Source organism: Nyctereutes procyonoides, unplaced genomic scaffold, assembly GCF_905146905.1.
Source record: "Nyctereutes procyonoides isolate TBG_1078 unplaced genomic scaffold, NYPRO_anot_genome, whole genome shotgun sequence".
NCBI lineage: Eukaryota > Metazoa > Chordata > Mammalia > Carnivora > Canidae > Nyctereutes > Nyctereutes procyonoides.
In genome coordinates this window covers 11,930,086-11,954,720 of record NW_026575151.1, presented here as the reverse complement: position 1 = coordinate 11,954,720, position 24,635 = coordinate 11,930,086, and the positions used below count along the sequence as shown (strand labels likewise).

Genomic DNA, 24,635 nt, shown 5'->3' with positions numbered 1-24,635 from the left:
AGTAAAACAGTGTACCTTTGAGTATCTTTTAGGCAAAAATTAGCTCATTTGGTAACATGTTTCATTAGTGTTTCTACCATCACCATTCTCCACCCATTCTGACCACATCTGGGTTAGTCACTCTAGGAGCTATAGAAATTGTGACATAAACTAAATATTTCCGAAGCTTTTAAACCGAAAGGAAGAAGAGTAAATGGTTGTCAATGACTTTTATCCTGAGTGAATATTATTCCTTGGGTGCTCTGAGCCAAGATACACAACTTCTCTGTCTTCACTTGTTCATCTGGAAAATGGGGCTAAAAAAATTAGTTCTTTCCTTTAGAGAAGTTACAAGAATAACTCCTGACATATGGCAAAACATACATATCCTTTTATAGTAAAGACTTTGGAATAATCCTTCCCAGGTCATGTGGCATCACTGTCACACCAGTGGGGCACCACTTCTTGATGAGATCAAAGCACATTACTGTCTTTGTCAATTCCAGTCTGTTTGAGGCAAGAAGCATGGTGACCTCACGTGGGTGGGAAAATGTGCATTCCAGAGACAGCTCAAGCTCAGTGTACAGATAAGATGATTGGCAGGGGGATAAAAGGGTGAAGTGAGGATTCGAAGGTGGGTTGATAGGCTTCCCAACCCTCATTCCAGGGTATAGATTTTTTTTTTCATTAGAACATATGAATTTTTTAAAATGTTTATTTGTTGTCCAGATTATTCCAGAAAGGCAGAAAATCTGTGTTCGAGGTGCTGGTGATTCTTCCTGCACTCTCTCTAGCCTCTTTTCTAGATGTATGATGTATCCAGACAGCCCACTCAGGTGCCGGTACATCCAGGGTGGGGGGAGATGAAGATTAGCATGGAGACCCTGCTGTAACTTAGCATGGGGTTTGCAGGCAGGAACAAGCTTCATGAATTCCATGAACTGTCATACCCAGTTGCTAACCTCAGCTGGTCCCCTGGAGGTGGCAAGTGACAGGACCACATGTGGCCACAGAGAGCAGTGCTGGGGTGTGGGTTTCTGCATTCCTAGGGTCACGCAGAATCATATATTAAAAATCCTTAAAAAGATGATGTCATCTCCTTTTTGAGATCATCTCCTGTTCTTTGTGCTCCCATTTGTCTGCTCTTGCTGCCAGCCCTTCACTGTGACACTGTACCCGACCTTCTGTTCCTTGGTGCCTCCCAGGAAGGGAGTGTGGGCAAAGGAAAGAGGAAAAGGCCTAGCTATTGTGTGTCAAGGACCGAGTGCCAGTGATTGCGGTTCAGGCCAAAAATGAGGAAGTTATTAAATGCCACAAAGGTTTTATGAAACCTCAGGATTGGTCTTTGTTTCCCCCTAGCAGACAACATCACGATCTAGAGGGGAGCCTAGAAAGGAAAAGAAAGCTTGCTATCAGAATGAATTATACCAGTGGGTGGTCTTGGGTGTGCTCTTTACATCCATGTAATCTTTACATTCACACATCGGATGGTGAGATATCATAAACCTACTTTCTGCCCCTGTTGAAGCTAGAGGGCTTGGTCCCTCTGAGGGTTTATAGGAGTCATCCCAACTGGGGACCACATGATGAAATCTGCAAAAGGCTTTGGCATGTTAACTCTGTGGCCAGAGCTTTTCTTGCTATTATTTCCAGCACAGATTAGGTCTTTTTAGTTGTGTCTATTTTGTGTAACATCTTAGCAGAAAGAAGCTCTACTATCATTTACTGCAGTAAAATGATAATGAGAATAATTAAGTATATACCACGTGAAGGCGGTATGCTAGACAGTTAATAAACATTATCTAGAAACCTTACAAGCAACTTTGGAAGATAGGCATGATAATATTGGCTAGTTTGCTGAACGCTGAATATGTGCCAGACTCTATTCTAAGTGCTTCATCTGAATTGGTTTAAGCTTCTCAATAGCTCCCTGAAAAATGGTGTTCTTTTACACCCATTTCAGAGATAAGAGGACTGGGGCACCGGGAGGACAGAGTCACAGAGCTAGTCAGCAGGAAGAGCCAGGACTCCAGTGCAGGGGTGCTGGCTTCAGAGCCAGGCTCCTAGCCGTGCTGTGCCCTCTTACTTGTACAGAACAATGCAGAGCCTGAGGCTCAGAGGGCATTTGCCCAATGTCTTTCAGTTCATAAATGATGACAGAACCTCAGCCACGCCTCCAGACTTCAAGCTCAGGCTTACACTGACTACATTCAAAGCCAGGCATCCTAAATTTGATGAGCAAAGTAATGTACAGAAGGGGGTGATGGTGCTTAGCTGTGGAAGCATAACTAAGAAATGGAAATTCCCTGGTCATCTCCCTCCAGGTCCTGAAATAAAAGAAATGAATGGCCATTTGATAATCCCACCGCTTCTCCCCTGAGGCTCAGGCGGAGGAGAAATAGCACACATTTGCTTCTTCTCGAGATTCTTGCTCATGGGATGTGTGGGGGGGTGCAGGTTCTCAGAGTCTCAGAAAGGTTCTCAAAGACAGACACCAAAAACACACCACTGGTACACATCAAAGTGAAACAATGAACAAATCTGCTTTAGAGGCTTATGCAGGCAACTGTCTGATCAAGAGGAGGCCTTAAAGTTGAGCATTTGGAAATTCGGGAGCTGAGAGTCTCCTAAGGAGAAGAAATGCAGCTGTTGTCCTAGCAGAACACATTGGCTGCACAAGGCTTAAAATTTTTCTCTGACTGCCTGGGAGTATGGAGGAAAAGTGTTAAGGGAATGGTGTTTGTGACTGGGGGTGGGGGGACGGATTTAAATGGACACATAAAAAGGCTTGCCTCCAGCACAGTGGAATCTAGACAATCTGAAATAGCTCGGGCTCAAGAGTTGGCACATTATTCTGAGCTGCCACCTGCTGAACAGAGGAGGGCTGCTCCACTTGGGGGTTATTCTCCTTAAAATGAAATTGAGAAGGGACACAAGTAGGGACTGCGTTTCAGAGAACCACCTTGTCTGACACTTGCTTCAGTGAGTCCAGTCTCTCACATATTTACCAATGGAGGCTGAATTATAAGGGGGAGTTCACCTTCATTATCATGTCTCTTTCTTCCCCCTTGGTTGGGAAACCTGGTATTCTGAGATCGAGAAGTACACTATATTGCTTCACAGAAACATAGATAGGAAAGGATGAAGCCCCTCAGTAGCAGATTCGCCTTCTTTTGGGCAGAGCACTTTAGTGGGAGCAGGCTGACAACTCTGCGCTTAGCTCTATCGCTTTGCTCTAACTCCATGGTTAATTTTCATGCATTTTTCTTGATTCCTTTGTGCCCCCTTCCCACGAACACCATCATGCTCAGCTTCCCATTTTCCTATTTTTGCCAGAGATGCATGTGGAGACCTGGGCCCTGCAGGTACGGACACATCTGACTCCTGCCCAGAGGACCTCGCCTCTGACCCCCAGCATAGGAAAGCAGCATGGTTAGGAGGAGTTAAGCTTCGGCCGAAGCACAGGTAAGAGGCACAGAGGTCTGTGCCGAGTAGTTCAGAAGAGGGATGTGACTGATGGAAAAGGGAATTGGGGGCAAGGCTGGCCAAGATACAGTCTAGTGAGTGAGGTCCGGAGGGGCTGAATAGGGAGGTCTGCTAGAAGCTCAGACTACACTCATGACAGTTTTCAAACTAGGCTCTGAAAATCCCTAAAGTTCCTGGGAGGTCCTGTGGGGCTCCCACAAATCATTTGGTTCAGATATCTTTTTATTTTTTATTTATTTAAATATTTTATTTATTTGACAGAATCAGAGAACACAAGCAGGGGGGATGATAGAGAGGGAGAAGCAGGCCCCCCAAGGAGCAGGAAGCCCGACATGACACGGGGCTCTATCCCAGGACCCTGGGATCATGACCTGAGCCGAAGGCAGGCACTTAACTGCTTGAGCCACCCAGGCACCCCTCAGATATCTTTTTATTTTTTTTCTAATTTTTTTAAAGATTTTATTTATTTATTCATGAGAGACACACAGAGAGAGGCAGAGACACAGGCAGAGGGAGAAGCAGGCTCCTTGTGGAGAGCCTGATGTGGGACTAGATCCCGGGACTCCAGGATCATGCTGTGGGCCAAAGGCAGGCGCTAAACCGCTGAGCCACCCAGGGATCCCCTCAGATATCTTTTTAAAAAGACATCCACAACTGTTTTTAAAACTATAATTAAAAACACTCAAAGTAATATACCCAACCAACGTCTTAAACACTCTGGGAAAAAAAAACACTCTGGAAATGACTATTGTGTCAAATTATACAGCAATATTAATTCATCTTTGAACTGATAATCATTTAAAACTTTTCTTGTCAACTGTTAATTGAGGAATGTCCTGAGATAATATTATGAAGTTAGCCCAGTCAACATTTGCAGCTACGTACCTATGCTTTCTCTCTACTACTGTGTGCTTGGAGACATGCCAGGCCTTTGCTTTCCTCATCAAGCCCCCATGCCGGACCTTTGAGATCACTAGTATTCAACTAGGAGGTGGTGGGTTCAAATTCAGTTTGAGCTAGCAGATGTCTTGACAGTCAGCATAATGACGTACTTTATAGTAAAACTGTGGGAATTTCACCGAGGCTAAGATACTCAAAGCAGTTAGTACAGAGCCTGCCCAGAGGGAGCAAGAACCGAATGTCAGGACAGTGAGGTAATGTCAGGTGGAATGGTGACGATGTTGTGGTTTTCATTCTGTGCATGACCACGTAAGTCTGTGCTCCAGCATGAAAGGCAGTGTAATATAAAGAACAGGATGGAGTCCGTGGAATCAGACCACCTAGAACTCATGTTGCAGTTTTGCCACTTCTGTGTAACCTCAGGTGTGGTATTCAAACTCCTAGTTTCCAATCTGTAAGACAAGTTTAATGACGAATCACAGGGTTGCTGAAAGTGCTGAAAGACTGAATACTCATAAAGTACATGAGGCAGTGCCTCGCACATCACAAACACTGAACAAGTGTTGATTATGGTTGTTCTCAATTATCCTGATTTCAGTTTGCAGGCTCTTTCTCATAGACAGGTTGACTTGCATTATAAGGAAGTAAACACTGTAGATTTGGATTTACATAGCTATTCCTGTTTATGGATATGCAACTATACGTTAAAGTATCTGTTGTTTTACATAATAAAAACAACACTTGTATCTGGTGTCTACATTAATGTTATCTGTAAGATTTCATCTGAACAAAAGATCCAAAAGAAGTTTGAAGATACCAAGAGGGGACAGGTTAGATTGGCAGAGGGCTCTGGCTACAAAGCAGCCAGCTGGCAAAGCCTGTTCCAGGGCCAGCCTGAAGCAGCAGAGCCCTCAGGACTATGCCCTTCAGCCTCCTTGGGTCATCACAGTGTAGAGAGCCAGAGTACTTCTACTTAGCAAGACTCCACTGGGCTGTGTAGCCAATGTACTCAAGACCAGAAAGTTGTAGTTATGAAGTTACTACAGTTGCCAGGGAGGAAAATGATCAGCAAAGGATAATGATCAGAAAATGAACCAGGCAAAGCAGTGAGGGGACAAGAGATGAAATGAGATTTGAGATGAATTTGGGAGGCAGATTAATAACAAAGATGGGAGAAGGGAGGAGAAAGATTAAAGGGTGTGACTTCAGAGTTGCTGTCAGTGGGGCACTTGGGGATAACTATGGTACCATGAGCCAGGGTGATAAGGGCAAGAAGAGCAGAGATGGAGTGAACATGCCTACTTGAGCACTGGAATCACACAGACTTGAGTCTGAACTTGAAACGATGAAAGATTTTATAAAGCAATCTTTAACAATTGGATAAAACAAATGAACCTAATTGTATATCTAGATGGTGTTCTATCCATGAAGAGACTGTCTTTAAAACAAGCTGGGGTTGCCCTCACCAGCATGGTCAAAACTGGCCAACGGTGCTATGTGTGAAGGGAGATAGAAGGGAGTATACAGCAAGCAATTAATTGCCTTTTTTAAAAGTCATGACCTATATGTTACATAGTTGCATGCATTGCTTCCACTCCTATCCCTGTAACTGGGTGTACTCTAGGAATTTTTCCTGTGTCTTGTCTCCACAACTATATTTATTGTAAGCCCCTACAACAATCTGCTTCCTCTTGTCTAGAGGAAGAGCTCTCTGCACCCCAAGTGTCATTGATGTAAGGACTGACCTTGGAAATTGGAGTGGTTCTCATCCAATTATATTCTGATCCTAAATCCTGCCCATTTTGGTTTTTACTTTTTATTTTGAAATAATTGTAGACTCATAAGAAAGTTGCAAAAATAGTACAAAGATTTCCGCTACATCTATCACCTAGCTCTCCCCAAAGCTAACATCTTTTATGTCCATAGTCCAAATATCAAAACTATGAAATTGGCATAAGTAAAATGCTATTAACTACAGACTCTAAGGCTTATAAACTGTAGACTTTATTTAGATTTTATCATTTTTCCCCCCTATGAATGTCCCTTTTTTGTTCTAGGATGCCATGTTGTATTTGTCATGTTTCCTTAGTTTCCTCTAATCTGTGATATTTCCTCCGGATTTCCAGGTCTTTTCTGACCTTGACACACTGGAAGATTATGCGCCAGTTATTTTGTAGGATGCTTTCTATTTGGATTTGTTTGATGTTGTTTCATGGTTAGATTGACATTATACATCTTTGGCAAGAATACCACTGAAGCGATGCATCCCTCTTAGCACGTCCTATCAGGGACTACATGTCAGCATGTTTTATTCCTAATGATATCAACCTTGATTATTTGGTTGACATGAAGTCTGCCAGATTTCTCTACTGTATAGTTGTCTCTTTGTAATTGATAAATATCTTGGAGGAGATTACTTTGAGGCTATGTAAATATCCTTGTTTCTCCTCAAACTTTCTCCATTGGTGGGTACATTCCCTGCAACATTTATTACTATAATATTCTAAGATGAGTTTATATTTTCTTCATTCCTTCTACATTTATTAATTGGAATTTTTCTGTAAGGAAGAGCTGTCTCTTTCCCCTCTTATTTTAACTGTTTATATCCACAAGGACTCTTGCACATTTATTTTATTCTGTGGGTTGTAATCCAGTGCTATTGTTATTTTATCCCTTATATTATTCTAGTTTTGGTCATTGGAAGCTCTTTCAGGCTGGGTCTGGTCTAAATCCTGTCTTGAATTTTGGAAAGGGATGAGGTGCTGATGTCTTATGCAGAAATGATGTGTTTACCAGCTTCTTAGGAGTCTTCCAAGTATTGAGCTGGGAGGTTAGTAGTCAGAGTTGAGCAGGTCTCATTTGTGACAGGTCACAGATTTTGGAATTCAAAAGTGCTACCGCATAAGCCAAGTGTAATGGGTCATAGTTATAGATAGTTCCTTTTTTTGTGGAGAAAATAGCCAGGAAGGATTTTTTTCATTTATGTATGAGTAAAATGAAAGAGTAAAAGCAAGAAACTCCATCTTCCCCAGGTATAGACAGGGACCAGCCAAGAAACCAGGTTTAGGGAAAGAAACTTGGTGGCCCACAGATCTGAACCCATCCTTCCCTTCCTGCTTAGACCCCTGAATGCTCTCTTACCCTAAATTGTCAGTAGGAATCCTGTGATCTCACTTATCTTAATAGAAACATTTCCATAAGATTTGCCAAGCCTTAGGCCAGGGTAGTTCAGTGAGTTGGTAAAGGAAACAAAATGTTTCAGCTTAAAACTCAGGATTTCCTGAGCTAGTGCTTTCCCCTGTGAACGTCTCATCCCTTCCCCCACCAGTTACCACCATCATTACAATGACTATCTCATCTACTTATTAAGCATTTACAGCATGGTGGTCTATGCTGTGTAAAGTAAATCTAAACAAATCCATAATAGAACCTCAGGTTTTGACCCCTAGTTCATTCTCAGTTGAGCAGTGAGCATAGTTCAGCTGGCACTTTGCACTTCCTTTGGCAATGAGTTTTGTCCTGGTGACACTAAGTCAGTGGAAGACCCCCTAAGGTTTAGTAGATGTTGATTTGGACCTCTGCTTCAGTAGCCTCCCAAACTGTGGGAAGTTTAAAGCAGTTAACACACAGTTTTGCAGACAGTGGCATTTTTGCATGTGGAGGAGGGTGCGGGTTTGGCAGAGAGCATTCAAGGAAACTTCCTGATTCCAGTTTGATGCATTTTATCAGCAGATGGTTTTCCTTGTTTTCCTCCTCCTCCTGCCCACAAAATGGAATTCTAGCATTTCTAAGCTGCGTGCTATTGTCTCAGATGCTAGTTCTTCTCAGGAAAAGTTACCAAGGGTCACCTTTTCCCCTCTGATTTGGCAGGAATTGAGTTTTAATTGGCCAATTTGCAGAGGTGCCTGGGAATGAAAGTCCCACCCAGCTGCACGCTTGGAGAGTTGAGTTCAGGGCGGTTCTCCCTGATGGGAAGCACAGGGGATTGTTGGGAGCGGAGAGAGCAGTAGTAGGGCAAAATGGCTTTTTATCCCACCCCTGAATATGACGTGCAGTTGGCCAAAGGGTTGTTTTCTAGGATGCTTCTGTTTGCCACCAGGTAAGTCCACTACTATTGTGGGAAAAAACTTCAGCATTTTCATTGCAGGATTCTCAACTGTGAAGCCTTTCACAGCTGTCTTTTTGATGTTGTACTATAGCTGTTTATAAAGCAAAATAACCATAGGTTAAGTTTAAGCCTGTTTCTCTAAATTGTCATAGAAAATTCTTGTTATTTGAGCACCCATGTAATTCAGTACTGTTAATATTTCTACATGGGAATTTTCAATCATTCTCTCTCCTCTGTATACAGTCACCATAATTCTTATGATATGCATATTTGGAGTGGCTTTTTATCTCATTCAGATTAGCAATTGCTTTGTGTCGTGAACTACTTGGTTTTGCTTCCCCATTTCCCTGGGGGAATTCCACAGTAACTATTCCTATTTCTCAAAAGGAATGGCCATCCATGTACTAACAGCCAAGTTCTTCTCTACTCTCATTGCCAGCATTTGTTTGAAGAGAAGGAACCTGTGAATACATTCTCAATTCTAAAGACAAGGTGTGGTCTTCTTATTGAACTTTGAATTTACATGAAAAGAAGGGTTTATTGAGATTGCTGGTTGTATATTATGGAACTGAAGGTATAAATACTTGACTATCTTTTCCCTATTCACAATAATTTGAATCAGTTTTTATTCTTATATCATCTTGATTCAGAATTTTCGTTCAGAGCTATGCTTAATGCCAGTGCTTGCGTCTAGGGATAGTATAACTTAAAAGAACGTATGGCACGGAAAAGAATAGGTGGGTGCGTCAGTCATAGGTGGGTGCGTCAGTCATGGTAACGTTCTAGATCTTAGGGTGATTTGAATATTTATTACTGGAGGAATTCATCATTATTATACTATGTAAAAGGTAAAAAAGAAAATACAAACTGCTTATATTATAAAACACACCGAGAGGAGGGATCACAGGGCTGGTTTTTCAAGTTTAATTTGGCATCCTTTCATTTGAAAGTTAATAAAAGAGAAGCATTCTTCGGAGTTGTATTATTTTCTCTTCGACCAGTGTCAGGTTATATGTGGGTGATGGTGGTGGTTAAACTGCTGTAAAATTTATTATGAAAATATTGATAGGGAGATGCTGAGAAGCTGGAGCCAGTGTCCTTAAAGTTCTCAGCTTCTGTCTTCTTTTCATTCATGTTTCTATAATATGTAAAAGCTTTCTTAGTGAACAATCCCTTTCTGATATGATTTAAAGATATAGATTCTTCTTTTGACCACTGTTGAAGGTTTTTTTCTCTAAAATGAATTCTTTCTGTCCCTTCCTTTGTTTTCTTGTTCCTTCAGTTGCTTGTTTGTGGCCTCTTTCTCTACATGACAAGAGTGAACTAGGAGTGATTTGATGCAACATATCAAACTTACCCCAAAAGAGAATTCAGTTTCTTTGGTGTTGGAGGTTTAGGGGCCATCCATTTGTTTTTGTTTAATGGAATGGTGTTTGGAAAAAATGTAACTTCTAAAAGGTAAGGCTTTTGCCTCACAAACTAAACCAAACCAGGAGTGCCTGGGTGGCTCAGCGTTTGAGTGTGTCTGCCTTCGGCTCAGGGCATTGAGTCCCACATCAGGCTCCCTGCAAAGAGTCTGCTTCTTCCTCTATGTCTCTGCCCCTCTCTCTGTGTCTCTCATGAATAAATAAATAAAATCTTAAAAAAAACCAAACCTTTCTTCACTTGTTTTGGCAAATTCGATTTATGCTCTGGCATTGTATAAAAATTAATTAGCTTAATTTTGAAATATCGTGGTTGGTATTTGGACTCCTTTAAAGTCTCAAAGGACAATCTTGTGTGGGTTTATACCTAAAGGAGGAGGAGGGTTTCCAGCTACAGTGATAGGATACCCTTCCCCTCCTGCCCCTCAGCCCTGCAGCCCATTGGGTGGAGGGGAAGAGCCATGCACACCTTTTCATTATGCCCTGATGAACTGCTTCTGATTTATCCAACAGGAGTCCTCCGGCAGAGCCCCCAAGCAGCTTCGTCTTAAAAGGGGGCAGTAATTCAAGTGCACATAATATTTCTAGTTCTCTGCAACTATCTAACCCTCTCTGAAATCCCCAAGAATATGTTTGTGGGTGTCTGTGTGTGGAAGATAAAAACAAACCAGCATAGAAGTGATTTCTCTTATCTGAGCTCCAGCAACATATTGTATGGCACAGAGAAATGGAGAATAAAATTCTAAAATCATAATATCGGCTCTTTGAAGAAATTGGTAAAATCCAGTGCCTCCTTCCTTTTCCAACAAGTAAGATATCCAAATTGCAACTGAGATTTGAGAAGACTAAGTTATTGATAATTAGAACTTAGGCTATTTTTTGTCATTGAATTTTTAAAGTCTATGAAAGACAAAATGAATGCTCTTAAGGATCAGAGATGTTAGGGTGTTTGCGTCAACTTCTGCCATGATTTATATGCAAACCTTGAAGTGTGGGAAGGAGAGTTGACTATTCTGAGTCCTCAGAGTTGAAAGGAAGGTAGAAAGAGAGGGATATTGAGAAAAAGACATAGCAACACCATCACCCATTGGTGACTAAGTGAAAAGCACCCACCCCCATTGCTGGTCCCTCTACTTTACGGTAATAGTTTTCTTTGGTCATAAACAAAATTTAAATCTTTTTAAAAATGTGTCAGAATAGAGAGTGGGGAAGAGATAAACAAGTAGTACAAGCGTGTTTGGACAGGTGTGAGGAATGGGGTAAAGCATCTAACTAGAAAAGGTTTTTCAGCTTTTATGCAAATTTTAGATGTTAGAGGCTTTTGTCCATCTGTTAGCACACTTCACTCTTACTTGTGATTCAGTTGTTAAAGCCAAAAGTCCCCAGGGCATATTATCAGGATGTGACATTTAAAAAGAACTTCTCGGGATCCCTGGGTGGCGCAGCGGTTTGGCGCCTGCCTTTGGCCCAGGGCGCGATCCTGGAGACCCGGGATCGGATCCCACGTCGGGCTCCCGGTGCATGGAGCCTGCTTCTCCCTCTGCCTGTGTCTCTGCCTCTCTCTCTCTCTCTCTCTCTCTGTGACTATCATAAATAAAAAAAAATAAAAATTTAAAAAAAAAATAAAAAAATAAAAAGAACTTCTCTTTCCAGAAAGGACTGTGTTGCTATGGAGTTATATTATCTAATGCATACTTTTCTACCCACTGAACCACTTGTTTATGACACAGATGTTAGTGAAACAATTATAAAAGCTGTAGAAAATTTTGCTTGGATTTTTCTGTAAATGCAAAAAAAATCTGAAATACAGCCTTGAAGAGCCCTATAGTCCTAGAAACTAGAGGTTAGGAATGCTTTTAAGGTGGGGAGGGTCTCAAGGATTTCTCAAAAACAGTGTCTTCGCTGCAGTGTATTAATGCACAATTACCACCTTTTTTTTTTTTTTGAAGATCATAGGCTTTTTCGACTCTAAGAATTTTTAGAGCTTTTCTGTGTCCTCTGAACATGTAGAAAACATATTTCAATAAAGGGTAATTTTTATTGCAGAGAGAGTTCCATCTGGATCTATAGAATGAAACAAATGTTATGAGTACAGTTCAGTGTAGCTTGGCTGGGTCATAGTTTTCAATTGCTAAATATTTTTGCCCTCAGTATTTGAGGCTTATCATTGTCCTGTAGACAGGAAATGCCTAAATAGGCATTGTAGTTCAGATCATCTGTTCTACCATACTAAAGATATAATCTCCCCCCACCTCCGCCAAAAATTACTTGTACAGTGACATTTAATTGCTTGCAATTGAGTTTGCTCCCTCTTTAAAGATTTTTTTTAATTTATTTATTCATGACAGAGAGAGAGAGAGAGAGAGAGAGAGAGAGAGAGAGAGAGACTCAGGCAGAGGGAGAAGCAGGCTCCTTGCAGGAAGCCCAACATGGGACTCAATCCGGCGTCTCCAGGATCACAACCTGGGCTGAAGGCGGCACTAAACTGCTGGGCCACCGGGGCTGCCCTGCTTCCTCTTTAAAGTATGAAAGGGGCAATTTAGCATTAACTGTCAAAACTGCAAGTGCCAATTTTGAGTCAACAATTCTACTTCGGGGAATTTCTGCCCTGATATGTCAGCATAGATAGAAAACAGTGTATGGGCATGGTTATTCACTAAAGCATTATTTGTAATAGCAAAAGTCTGGAAATCAAAAAGTATCTACAAAAAGGGTCTTGTTAAATAAATAGGGTATATTCACACAAGGGAATATGAGGCAGCTAAAAGGAAAACAAGGCACAAGGAAGCTCTAAGTACTGAAGAGAAATGGAGGGCAGAGGCTGGAAAACGTGGAGTAAGCAATCTCAATGGCTTTGATCTTTGAACTATATGATTACCTATCCAAAAGAGTACTTAAATAATAGGAAAATATAAAGATTTGATTAATTTTGGTGATGAATACATGGGTGTTCCTTATATTAATTTGAATTCATTTATATATGATTGAAGTACTTTATAATTTTAAAACTAGATGAGGAAAAATAGGGGGAAAATAGCAGAGACACACAAAAAGAACTTTAGGAAGCATATGTTTCCCTGGGCCAAGCACGTAATGCTCAGTGAATATATCAGGAAGACCCTTAACCCACATTCATAACATCTTAATTCAAATAGACCTAATTTACAGAATATATTATGTGGCAGTTGATATATTGGGGTTTTGGGGGATGGTTAAGACCAGAACCTTGTTAAGTTGGACTTGGTCATCTATTAAAACATATTGTGCTCTAAACTGATGATGGATGGGCAGGTAGGTGGGTTAGTGAGTGGATTAGAAAATATGATGTTTTATGTGGTAGTGCTGGTAGTCTGCTTTGTATTCTACACATACCTGTGTAGGACAGAATCATCTAAGAAGGACATCATGTCACTTGCTAGTTCCAGTTTCATCAGCCGACCCATCCCACACAGTTGAGCTTCCTTGTTTGTGGTTAGGAATGCAACAAAAGGGCTTTGTTTGAATTACACCCACAAGCAAAACTTGGGTTTACTCAAATTTTAAAATTAAATCGTCTTTTGGCTCTTATGGATAGGCTCATGATGTAATGCCCTTTAGGAAAGTATTTCCCTATCTTCTTAAAGATCAAAGTGATCCCGAAATATGAAAGCATGCTGTGCTCTTTAGGAAGGTTTATTAAATTATTTGCATCACTGAAAAAGTCAGCAAACAGCTATTTGACTTTTTTGGTTATCTCAAGATACAATGTAATATATTTTTAAAATGAGAGGCTAATTTTGAGAAACTGTGCTTTTTAATAGGTAATACATGTGCATGGTACACAATTCATAAGTTATAGAAGGAAATACAGTGAAAAATAAGTTTTCCTCCTCAGAGGCAGTCATTGTTTCTAATTTCAGTCCAGAATATTGTTTCCTTGAATAAACATATAAGGGCTAATGTATATTTTCCCCTTCCACACTGCAGCATACTGTACTCACAGTGCTACACCTTACTGTCATCCTCTAACCATATACTTTGGAGATCTTTACATGCTAATATGTATAGAGCTACTCCATTCTCTTAATGACCATAAATGTATTCTGTTGTATGTGTTGTACTGCAACGATTTAACTACCCTGCTACTGATGAGCATTTAGCTCTTTTTTTCAATCTTTTTATAGATATGTTATTTGAAAATTATTTCTAGATGTTGCCAAACTGTTCTTTCTCAGGTTGTGCTGATATATATTCCCCCTAACAAAATGTGAGATTTGGTGGGCTACATTTAATTTTTTTTAAAGATTTTATTTATTTATTCATGAGAGACACAGAGAGAGAGAGGCAGAGACACAGAAGAAGGAGAAGCAGGCTCTTCGCACGGAGCCTGATGCAGGACTCTCCTGGAATCATGCCCTGAGCAAAAGGCAGACGCTCAACCGCTGAGCCACCAGGTGCCTCAGTGGGCTAGATTTAGATCCTCTTTTTCATTGTTCTTTTCCCTCATTTTATCACTTCACTGTCCATGTGGAAGAATCATATATATATATATATATATATATATATATATATAATCTTATCTCTGAAGCCTTTTCCCAACATGTGCCTTTGTTTTTTTCTTTTAGGACCTTTTGATTGTTTCAAGATTTCTCTGTTCTTTATGTTTGAGGCCTGTGAGGAGACTTGACACTCCACCCTAGAACAGATAGTTACTTCTAACTTGGGGAGAAAAAAGAAAAGCCCCAGTTTGGGCTTCCTATCTTGGCATTGCAAATCTTGGACACTTATTTTATCTTTACTGGAGGAATTAACTTCATTTGGTCTCCCTACCTGGATGTAATAAGCTCCTTAAGGGCAGGACCATATCTTAGTCATGAATTCTTTTAAATATCTCTCATCAAGTTTCAACTCTTCTAGTCCTCACTGTTGTGTTCCTTAAACCCCAACCTTCCACATCAACCCCTCACTTTTCCCTCTTCTGGCATCATAATGAAAATAGAGGACATTGGGTGTGAAGTCTCTCCAATTTTCCTCCCACCCTGCTCTCTTTCATGCTTGGGAGCATCAACATCTTACTTCCTTCTTTTTTGTAAATTTTTTTTAAAGATTTTATTTATTTATTCATGAGAATACACAGAGAGGAGAGAGAGAGAGAGAGAGAGAGAGAGAGAGAGAGAGAGAGAGGCAGAGACACAGGCAGAGGGAGAAGCCGACTTCAGGGAGCCTGTCGTGGGACTCGATCCAGGTTGTCCAGGATCACACCCTGGGCTGCAGGCGGCGCTAAACCGCTGAGCCACCGGGGCTGCCCCTTCCTTCCTTCTTTCTTATTTCAGTAGAACTGACTTTACTGCCACATAAATAAAGTCATACTCCCCACATGCGCTCTAAAATGCCATCCTTTCCTACTTCGTCATGAGTCCTGAGGAGTCTCATTCTCTTTGTCCTGTATCCTGAAGTTGCCTGTCTCACATACACTTGCTCAAACTTCTGTTTAAAACAAAACAGCAAGAACAAAACCTTTACCTCCCTGATCTCCTCCAGACTTGTGGCTACCACCCTCTTTCTCCCCTTTAGAGCCAAGTTTTTGAAAGAATGATCTGCCCTTGCCATTCCCATTTTATCTCTCATTCACCTCTTACTTCACCCTAGTCAGGCTTCTGCCCCTGCAGTTCCACGGCAAAGACTTTACTAGTTGTCAAAACCACTGCACATGCATCCGCCCTCCTCAGACTGCCTTCTCTGTAGCAGTTGGAATGGTTGAAGTTCCACCTCCTTATTCTCTCCCCTAGGAACCTGTGAAACTCTTGTACTCTTTTATATTCTCCTATGTCGCTGGAAGCTTTTCCTTAGGCTTTTGCTTTGGCTTCCTCTCCCCTAAATTGTAATGATTCTCTAAGACCCGTTGTTAAACTACATCCTTTGTCTCCCTGTGCACTCTCCCTAAGCAACTTGCCTTTTCTCTAAGGCCATGTGCCTTATCACTCCTAATTTCTAAATGTAACCCAGACTTCAGTCCTCTAGACCCTCTGCCTCCATTGAAAACCCTACAGGGATTCCATAGCAGGGTTCCATCCCAGGACCCTGGGATCATGACTCAAGCCAAAGGCAGGTGCTTAACCGACTGAGCCATCCAGTTGTCCCCTAATGGTTCTTTATAGAAGTTAATTTAATTATCATTCTAGCTCAAGCTGGAAACAAACACCGTCCTTCCTCCATGGCTATCCTCCCTTCTACACCACATACATCCAAGTAGTTGCTGGCTGAGCATTCTTTTTTGGTTCACTGCCCATCATCTTAGTGCCAGGCCCTCTTATTCTCTCTTACCCTGGCCTCCAATCTCGTCTCTCTCAAATTTATTCTCCTTGTTATTGGCAATATCTTACTGATACCCATATTTGAACATGCCCCTCCCTGGCTAAGGTTTTTTGGTGGCTTCCTGTAGATACTGTCCAAACCCTTTAGTGAAGTTTGTTAAGAACGAGCCCCTCCTACCTCTTCACCTTCATCTTTATCATCTGTTCTTCCCCTTACTCATCATCTCTTTCCCAGTTTGAGTTGTTTCACCATGCGCTTGCACATTTCCTTGTATTTGTCATACTATTTCTTCTAGCTGGATGGCCTTCCCTTCCTTTTCTCAACCTCTTCCATCTAGAAAATCTTTCATGATTTAGGTAAAAGTGAAGCTTTTTTGACCTAAGCCCATAGTGTTATGAGTCCCTCCTCTGCATTCATCAAGCATCTTGTGATAAAGTAGATAAAGGTCTGTATTGTGAACCCATCTCATAGTGAACTTGCCTGTCCTCTATATTGTGAATTACCTAATTACCTGGGTCTAATGCTACTTTGTAGTTCTTTGTATCCCGGTGCTAGCATAATGGCTGGGATATAGAAAGAAAGTCTCCCAGGATGTCCCCTGAACCAATGGGAAAGAAACTGAGGAAAGGCCTGGATAGGTCACATTTTTAAAAAAAGCTTTGCTGTTGTCTTTAAAGCACAAAGAAAAAAATTCTTCACTTACAGCAGCTCCAGTTGTCTCCACGGTGCTATGCATACTCTCTTGTGCACTTGAGAGTCTGACTCAGAACTCTCAGGAAGATGTCTGATCCTTCATGAAGGTAGTGTACCAATGGGTATGTGAGGCTCAGGGAGCTATACTGCGCTTTGGGGCACCTCCCCTCTTCTTTCCTGGGAGATTTCAGACTAGAGAGCTTCTCTGGAGCCCCTGAAACTATCAGTGAGCAGTAGCTCATGCCTCATTTGCTGGCTAGAAGAGGGATATTTCTGTGGAGCCTGTGGAATTTATCAGGCCTGTCCATTTCTCTTGAGTGGGAAGGATTTGTCAGCTCCCAGCCTTTCTAGGTAGACATGGTCAGATATGGTTGGTGGTCGAAACTGCTGAAGAGTCAGCCCCAGCATTACCACCCTCAGGTGTCAGGCTGAGTTCGCCCTTCAGCCGCACCCGTTGGCTTCTCAAAGCCAGGCCCTGGTCACAGGGCTAGCTAGCTAGCATTCTGCTTCTGATAGGGGTCCTGCCAACGACTCTCACTGACGTCACCAGAATGCGAGACAGGAAGAGGACAGTTTATTCTTTCTCCTTATGTATTTTGGACCCATTTTGATCATTTGGACCTGTATGAAGTGCCTCCAAGTGCCTCATACTAAAGAGACTTCATATTTTTTCATCAAGCTCTGTATGGTTACTCAGCAGCATCTGTGGAGTATCTGAAGTGTTCTGGGTAACCGGGTTTGAATCCTGGCTGTGGGACTTACGGCTATGTGATTTGGGCCAGCTTCTAAGGAGCTTGGGGCACCAGAAGGGATTTCTAATCACTGAGCAAAACTGGAAGATCAAGCAGGAATCTCAGTGAGGAAGGGGGCTCAAGGGAGGTGGCCTGGCTTCAAGGAACTGGGCAAGGAACCTACTTTCTGTGGGGCTGCACGTCCAAGGTTACAGTGAGGCTAGCAGCAAGAATGCCAAACTGTGAAGACACTGAGCCATTAAGACACTGGGGCTCCCTGATGTCCCTTCTGAGAAGAGGGCAGGTTCAACTTTGGGCCAGTGCTGCACCCAGAGATATGGTTCACCTGGGACCCGTTATGGGGATTAGAGAAGTATGGAGCAAGGAGCCAGACATATTGTAATATTTTGCCTTCCACTGTTCGTCTCTTGAGTTTGCACCCTACTTCATCTCTTTCGCCCAAGGCTGTGCTACTACTTGCTTGCTTGCTTTCCTAGCTTCCAGGTGGGCAAGGTCTATTCCATCCTGGCCTGGGTATGCCTCCCTGACTAGATGTTATGGCCACTGCCCTGGCAGTTCCCTGCTTTTTCACTGTGGCCAGGGTCCTTCAGGCTGTGGGCACAGTAATTCTCTGCTCTAATTACCTACTCTCAGTACCTTATTGGGATCCTCAGAGGTGGGTGACTCGTCACCGTCAATAGTTCCTGCCCATTTCACTCATCTCCAGCATTCACTCCCAGCTTCTGTCTCCCCTTTCTTGTCCTGCATTGTAGATCTCTCTGATGGGCTTTCTCCCTGCTCTTTAGTCTTCACCAATTCTTTAATAGTGAATAACTGAAGATAATCATACTTAACATTTATTGAGCTCTACTATGTGCCAGGTATATTAGCTCATTTTTAATCTTACAAAAACCCTACCAATAGGTTCTGTGATAATCTGCCTTTTTTAAATGAGGAAGCTCAGAATGGTTAAGAAATTTACCACCGGGCAGCCCAGGTGGTTCAGAGGTTTAGTGTCGCCTTCAGCTTGGGTCGTGATCCTGGAGTCCCGGGATCGAGTCCCACATCGGGCTCCCTGCATGGAGCCTGCTTCTCCCTCTGCCTGTGTCTCTGCCTCTCTCTGTGTGTCTCTCATGAATAAATACATAAAATCTTTTTTTAAAAAAAGAAACTTACCACCAGTTTAGCTTTTGGATTTTAGGGATCAGGATTAGAACCCAGGTTTTTCTGATAGCAGAGCTGAAAACCTGCAGCTACATTTCAGCTACTTTCTATCCCCAGCATTTTATCAAGAGAGATTTCAGTTTTTGTCATTTTCCTTGGCTGCTGTAGCAATGTAGACATTAGTCTGAATGACTAAATGCTCCTTCATTTCAATAAGCATTTACTGCCAGCTAAAAATCCTGTGGGACTATATCCCTTGCTTCACACAAGATCATTTTCCTATCACCACAACCTGTCTTCAGAAAAAATATGTGTATTTTTGGGGAAGGATTCTCTCTCTCTTGGCATGTTTTCCATACTCTCTTACAGATTTTTAGAGTTGCTTCAGATTAAAATGAGGTTAATACACCCTCTTTGCTTAATGTCTTTACTTCTCCTCCCTAAGCCTTTGTTCATATAAAAAATAATTTACACGGGGTCATACAGCAAGTTAATAAAGTCTGGGTGAGAACCCATGTCTGACACCTGGGCTAGTATTATTCTGATATACTTATTTTCAAAATTTTACTAGTATCAGAGGAATGAGTTTTTATTTATATAACATAAACTAATACTTTTTTTCATAGAAAAGAAATAGGTGGATGTCCTTATAGCTTTATTGTTAGTGTATCCAGTGTATCCTGGTTCTCATACACATGTTTTTAAACTGCAGAAAATTTCCCCTACAGTCCTAGAGTGCAGAAGTTTTTAGCATGAAATTCCTGATGGCTCGCCTCACTTTTTTTTGCCAGAAATAAGGCACAGTCACTCCCTCCTGACTCAAACCATCTATAGTAGTGTAGTTCTTCTTACCAAATTTATTCTTCAGTATTGCAGTTGAAGGACACCCACTTTTTCCCTTTGGCTCTGTTAACTCTTTTTGTTATAAGGGCAGGATATTTGAGAGTTGAAGTCAGTGACTTGCAAATTGAAAAACTATTTTCCAGAGCATCTTGCTGTTTATACCATGTAGTGTAGAGCAGCATTAACACTAAGGTAACTGCTAATTTTTATGTAGTTCTTACCAGGAAATTAAAAGAATGTAATTTATCCAGCATCAGGATATGACAGAGGACTTCAAAATCCCCAGAAAGCTTTTTATCATATATCCACACAAAGTCTCTTGAGGGGAGGGAGGAATTATTGCTCCCATTTTTATATATGGATAAGCAGAGGCAACTCTGGCATAAAATGTTAATATGTAGGGAATCTAGCTGAAGGATAGGTGGGGATTTTTCCCCCATTGGTAAAGACTACTGTATAAGTTTAAGGTGTGCAATGTAATTTTTGGTTATATTTATAAATTGCAAAATGATTCCCTCCATAGTATTAGCTTCTATGCCTCCATCCTGTCACATAGTTACAGTTTCTTTTTTGTAGTGAGAACATTTAAGATCTACTCTCTTAGCAACTGGATCAAGTATATAATACAGTATTATTAGTTAAAATCACCATGCTATACATTAGATCCCCAGTCCTGTAAATCTTATAACTGAAGTTTGTACTCTTTGACCACATCTCCCACTCCCCAGCCTCTGGCTACTAACACTCTACTCTGTTATTCTGAGTTTGTCTTTTTTAGATTCCACATAGCAGTGAGATCATATATTTATCTTTCTCTGCCTGAGTTCACTTAGCATTATGCCCTCAAGGTTCATCCAGGTTGTTGCAAATGGCACGATCTCCTTTGTCATAGCTGAATAATATTCCTCTCTCTGTGTGTGTGTGTGTGTGTGTGTGTGTGTGTGTACACCACATCTTCTTTGCCCATTCATCAGTTGATAGACATTTAGGCTGTTTCCATATCTTGGCTCTTGTAAGTGATGCTACAGTAAATGTGGGAGCGCAGATATATCTATGAGATACTGATTTCAGTTTCTTTGGATATACACCAGAAGTGGGGTTGTTGGATCATATGGTAGTTCTATTTTTAATTTTTAAAAGAAACCTCTATACTATTTTCCATAGTGACTGTACCAGTTTGCATTTTTATGTAAGTCTGAAATTATATCAAAATGAAAATAAAATAAAAATATTAATAAAGCAGAGAACAGCAATGGTTAGTAAGAGAAATAAGTGGTAAGTTACTTTCCATTATTTATTATTTTTGACCTCTAAGGATACAGCAGTCTCTGCTTTTAAAACTATAAATCAGGGATCCCTGGGTGGCGCAGCGGTTTGGCGCCTGCCTTTGGCCCAGGGCACGATCCTGGAGACCCCGGATCGAATCCCACGTCGGGCTCCCGGTGCATGGAGCCTGCTTCTCCCTCTGCCTGTGTCTCTGCCTCTCTCTCTCTCTCTCTCTCTCTCTCTCTCTCTGTGACTATCATAAATAAATAAAAATTTAAAAAAAATAAAAAATAAAAAAATAAAACTATAAATCACACCAGTGAAGAAATTCAGCTGAGAATGCTCCTAATGTTGAGAGGTCCCTCTCCTGTATCTCCCCAGGCGCAGTGACCCTGCAGGCCGACTTCACTCTTGGCATTTAACCAAATTTGAGGAAAACCAACCAGATGTCAGCATGATGCAAATAACTCCGGGCACGATTGGCAGTCCTTGGCCCCAGAGATACCATTCTAGGTAAGTGACCCCAGCTGAGACTCAGGGCTTTTCTTCTTTTAGAGGTCTTGTTCCCAGAAAGGAACATTTTCTTCTGTTTTAAAAATGTTTTCTTACACTCACCCCGAGTATTAAACCTCTCTACCCATCACCTTCCTCTTGAAACACCAAATATATACCAGTTACCTTCATATCCTGGGCTGGCACAGACTGGCACAGAGGGAGACCATCTGAGTTAATTGCAGGATCTGTCCATTCTCAGACATTTCTCAATTACACATTGTAACACTATTAGAAAAACTGACAAACTTTTTCCCTCAGTGCTTAATGTCCTTCTTAGCCAAATATGTATCTGCTTTTTACTGAATGATTTTACTCCTGTATTTTAACTGCCCACTTGTTTTTATCCTTCTGTTAAGGCCAGTTATCCAACTTAGCTCCAACCCAAACAATTAATATACTTAGGGCTGCTCAGCGTGCACATGATCTCATGTGATAGTCCACACCTTCATCTCTGCCTGTAAAACAGACACATATTCTTTTTTTTTTTTTGTTAAAGAATTTATTTATTCATGAGAGACACAGAGAGAGGTAGAGACACAGGTAGAGGGAGAAGCAGGCTCCTTGAAAGAAGCACAATGCGGGGCTCCAGGACCATGCCCTGGGCCAAAGGCAGGCACTAAACTACTGAGCCACCCAGGGATCCCCAACAGACACATATTCTTAATCTCATTTACAGAACAGGAAATTGAAGGTTGAAGAGATAATCTGTCCAAGGTCAAACAACTGATCAGGACCTAAGTCCAGAATCAAACTCAAGCCAGGGGTCACAGCCATTGCATACCATTGCATATAACTAACTACTAGTTATACTTCCTCTGCTTTTCTAGTCGTCGTATCAGTCAGGGTTCATTCAGGCAGGGCCCCCACCAGTGTCATGGGAGAAAGGAATTAACTGTAGTAATAAGACCTGACACAGTTGAGGGGGACTGGGGAGAAGGAAGCCAAATTTGACCACCACACATATGAAAATACTCATTCAGGAATCTCCTATATTTACTACAAATTCAGAATCCATGCAAATTACGATTCATCTTCTGGTGCCAGGGAGTTACTCTGTTGCTTCAGAGTTTTTGAAAGTGCCTACATAAGGGTAATGGCAGGGAAGGGAAGGTCAAGAGAATATGGGTCCTACATGCAAATGAGATGCAAGTGCTGTTGGGTCAAATGGGAGAGGGGTATGACTTCTGGAAGGATTACTTAACAGATGGTGGCTCCACATTTGGCAAGGCCAGGACTCAGAATCCTTAACACTCATGTCTGCTCAAGGGCCAATTCCTAGACTTCTCACTGATGGCCATGGTTCTCAGCACATCAAGATAGGCTTCAGGCCACAGAAAAGAATCTCCTGGTGACCCTCTTTGTTATAGACACTCTCTCCCTTGCCTGTGTCTCTTCTAATAACCCTGAATTTATTCTTGCCTCTCAGCAGGGCGCCACCTGCACCAGGCTCAGCACTTTTACTCTCTGGGCCTTTGGAAGGTTAGATGTAGAGAAGAAAAGAAACTTGTTGGAAAGTACTTGGGCTTTTAAGTCAAACCTAGGTTTAAACCCCAGCTTCACCACCTACTAGATGAGCTTAAGCAAAACATTTAACCTCTTTGATCTTGTTTTTCTTGTCTGAAAAGTGAAATTAATAATATGTATCCCATTGGACCATAGTGAAGACTAAGTAAAACATGTAAAACATTTAGTGCAGTTCCCTGGAATATAATAGGCACTCAATAATTATGACAATTACAATAAGTAGGCTGAAGACTTATCAGAGGCACAGTGAAACCTGATAATCAATTTCAAGGTTAATGGGCACCAGCCAGCACGCACATACAATGCAATTGTGTATTAGTAGAGTGCTCCTAAACAATGCGGCTCCATGGAGCCTCCCAACACCTAACCACAGGAGTCCCTAAATCTGGTCATGCTGTAACCTAAAAAGCATGGGCAGAAGTTAAGACTACTGCCATCAGTGCTCAGAAGAGCTGCACCCAGGAACTTGGTGACTTCCAAGAGAGTTCACTACTGGAGGACAATTGGAGCTGGCATCAGAAGTGCAGTACTCTGAAGGCTGTGTTTCCACACCTCCCATTTTCTCCATCCTCTCCCAACCTCCAGAGGGGCTGAGCAGGTGATCCATCCCAGTGCCTTCTAATGCAAGCTTCAGGACAGATCCCCCTGACCATCTGCACCAAGGGCTGTAGGAAGTACAAGGAGAAAAGCAAGCTCACATTACCTGCAGGGCTACAGACCTGAGTATTTTCTTCCCTAGCACAGGTCACCCTGTGGTCTGTTCGGTCCACACTGCAGGCTTGTAGCTCTGGCAGATGACTTCACCCCAACTCTTGTGCCGCTCAGAGGGCCTGACGTAGGCGGCTGTCAATGGAGAAGCGCTCCAGCCACATTTCTGAGGAACACAGTGGCATCTAGTGGTCTGATATGCCAAACCAGGTGATCGGCATCCCTCTGACAGCCTTCCTTTAGTTCTAGAAACCCAATCTCTGTCCTAAGTTTTTGGATCTGTTTCTCATTAAGAAGCACGAGAATCAGGGAGCTTGAGGAAGCGGGAAGCACAGGACAAGTGATTTTAACTGCCTGCAAGCTGGTTTAGATAAGACTTTCACTGAACGTATATTTTAGCTGGCTCCTGTCAGGCCTGGCTTCCGGTCTTTATGCTGTCCTACAGAACTCTTACAAAACGGTCCTCAGTATAAATTATTTCAGGGGCAGCCCAGGTGGCTCAGCGGTTTAGCACCTGCCTTCGGCCCAGGGCCTGATCCTGGAGTACCGGGATTGAGTCCCACATCGGGCTTCCTACATGGAGCCTGCTTCTCCCTCTGCCTGTGTCTCTCTGCACCTCTCTCTCTCTGTGTGTGTCTCTCATGAATAAATAAATAAAATCTTAAAAAAAAAATAAAGTATTTCAGAAGAGATCTAGGAAAGTCATGTAATCCAGCCCCCTCAGAGGAGGCTGAAATAACAGTATCAAAATGCTAAAGAACCAGTACTACATCTCAGATGATTTCTAGTTCCTGGGGGTATAATGCTGAACAAGACATAAAAAGCCCCCGCCCTATAATATTTGTTTACCAAGGTCTGTCCCATGGATAATAATCCATTAGATGCTCCTTGGAAAAAAGTTCCCAGAACCAAATTAATTTAGAAAACATTATTTAGTATATTTTCCTTTTAGAACATCAC

The 24,635-nt window shown here is 41.8% G+C and overlaps 1 protein-coding gene across 7 annotated transcripts in view; it reads left to right on the top strand.

Moving 5' to 3' along the window:
- SHROOM3 (shroom family member 3) overlaps positions 1-24,635 on the top strand; it is a 173,010-nt gene that overhangs the window by 110,798 nt on the left and 37,577 nt on the right. For 6 of the 7 annotated variants that reach the window (XM_055313024.1, XM_055313021.1, XM_055313023.1 and 3 more), the window contains 2 exons: positions 3,316-3,444; positions 21,270-21,401. In XM_055313024.1, the coding sequence (XP_055168999.1) occupies positions 21,343-21,401 (59 nt within the window). In that variant the 5' untranslated portion in view covers positions 3,316-3,444; positions 21,270-21,342. The remainder of the gene's footprint in view (positions 1-3,315; positions 3,445-21,269; positions 21,402-24,635) is intronic. The other variant, XM_055313022.1, reaches the window with a different exon arrangement.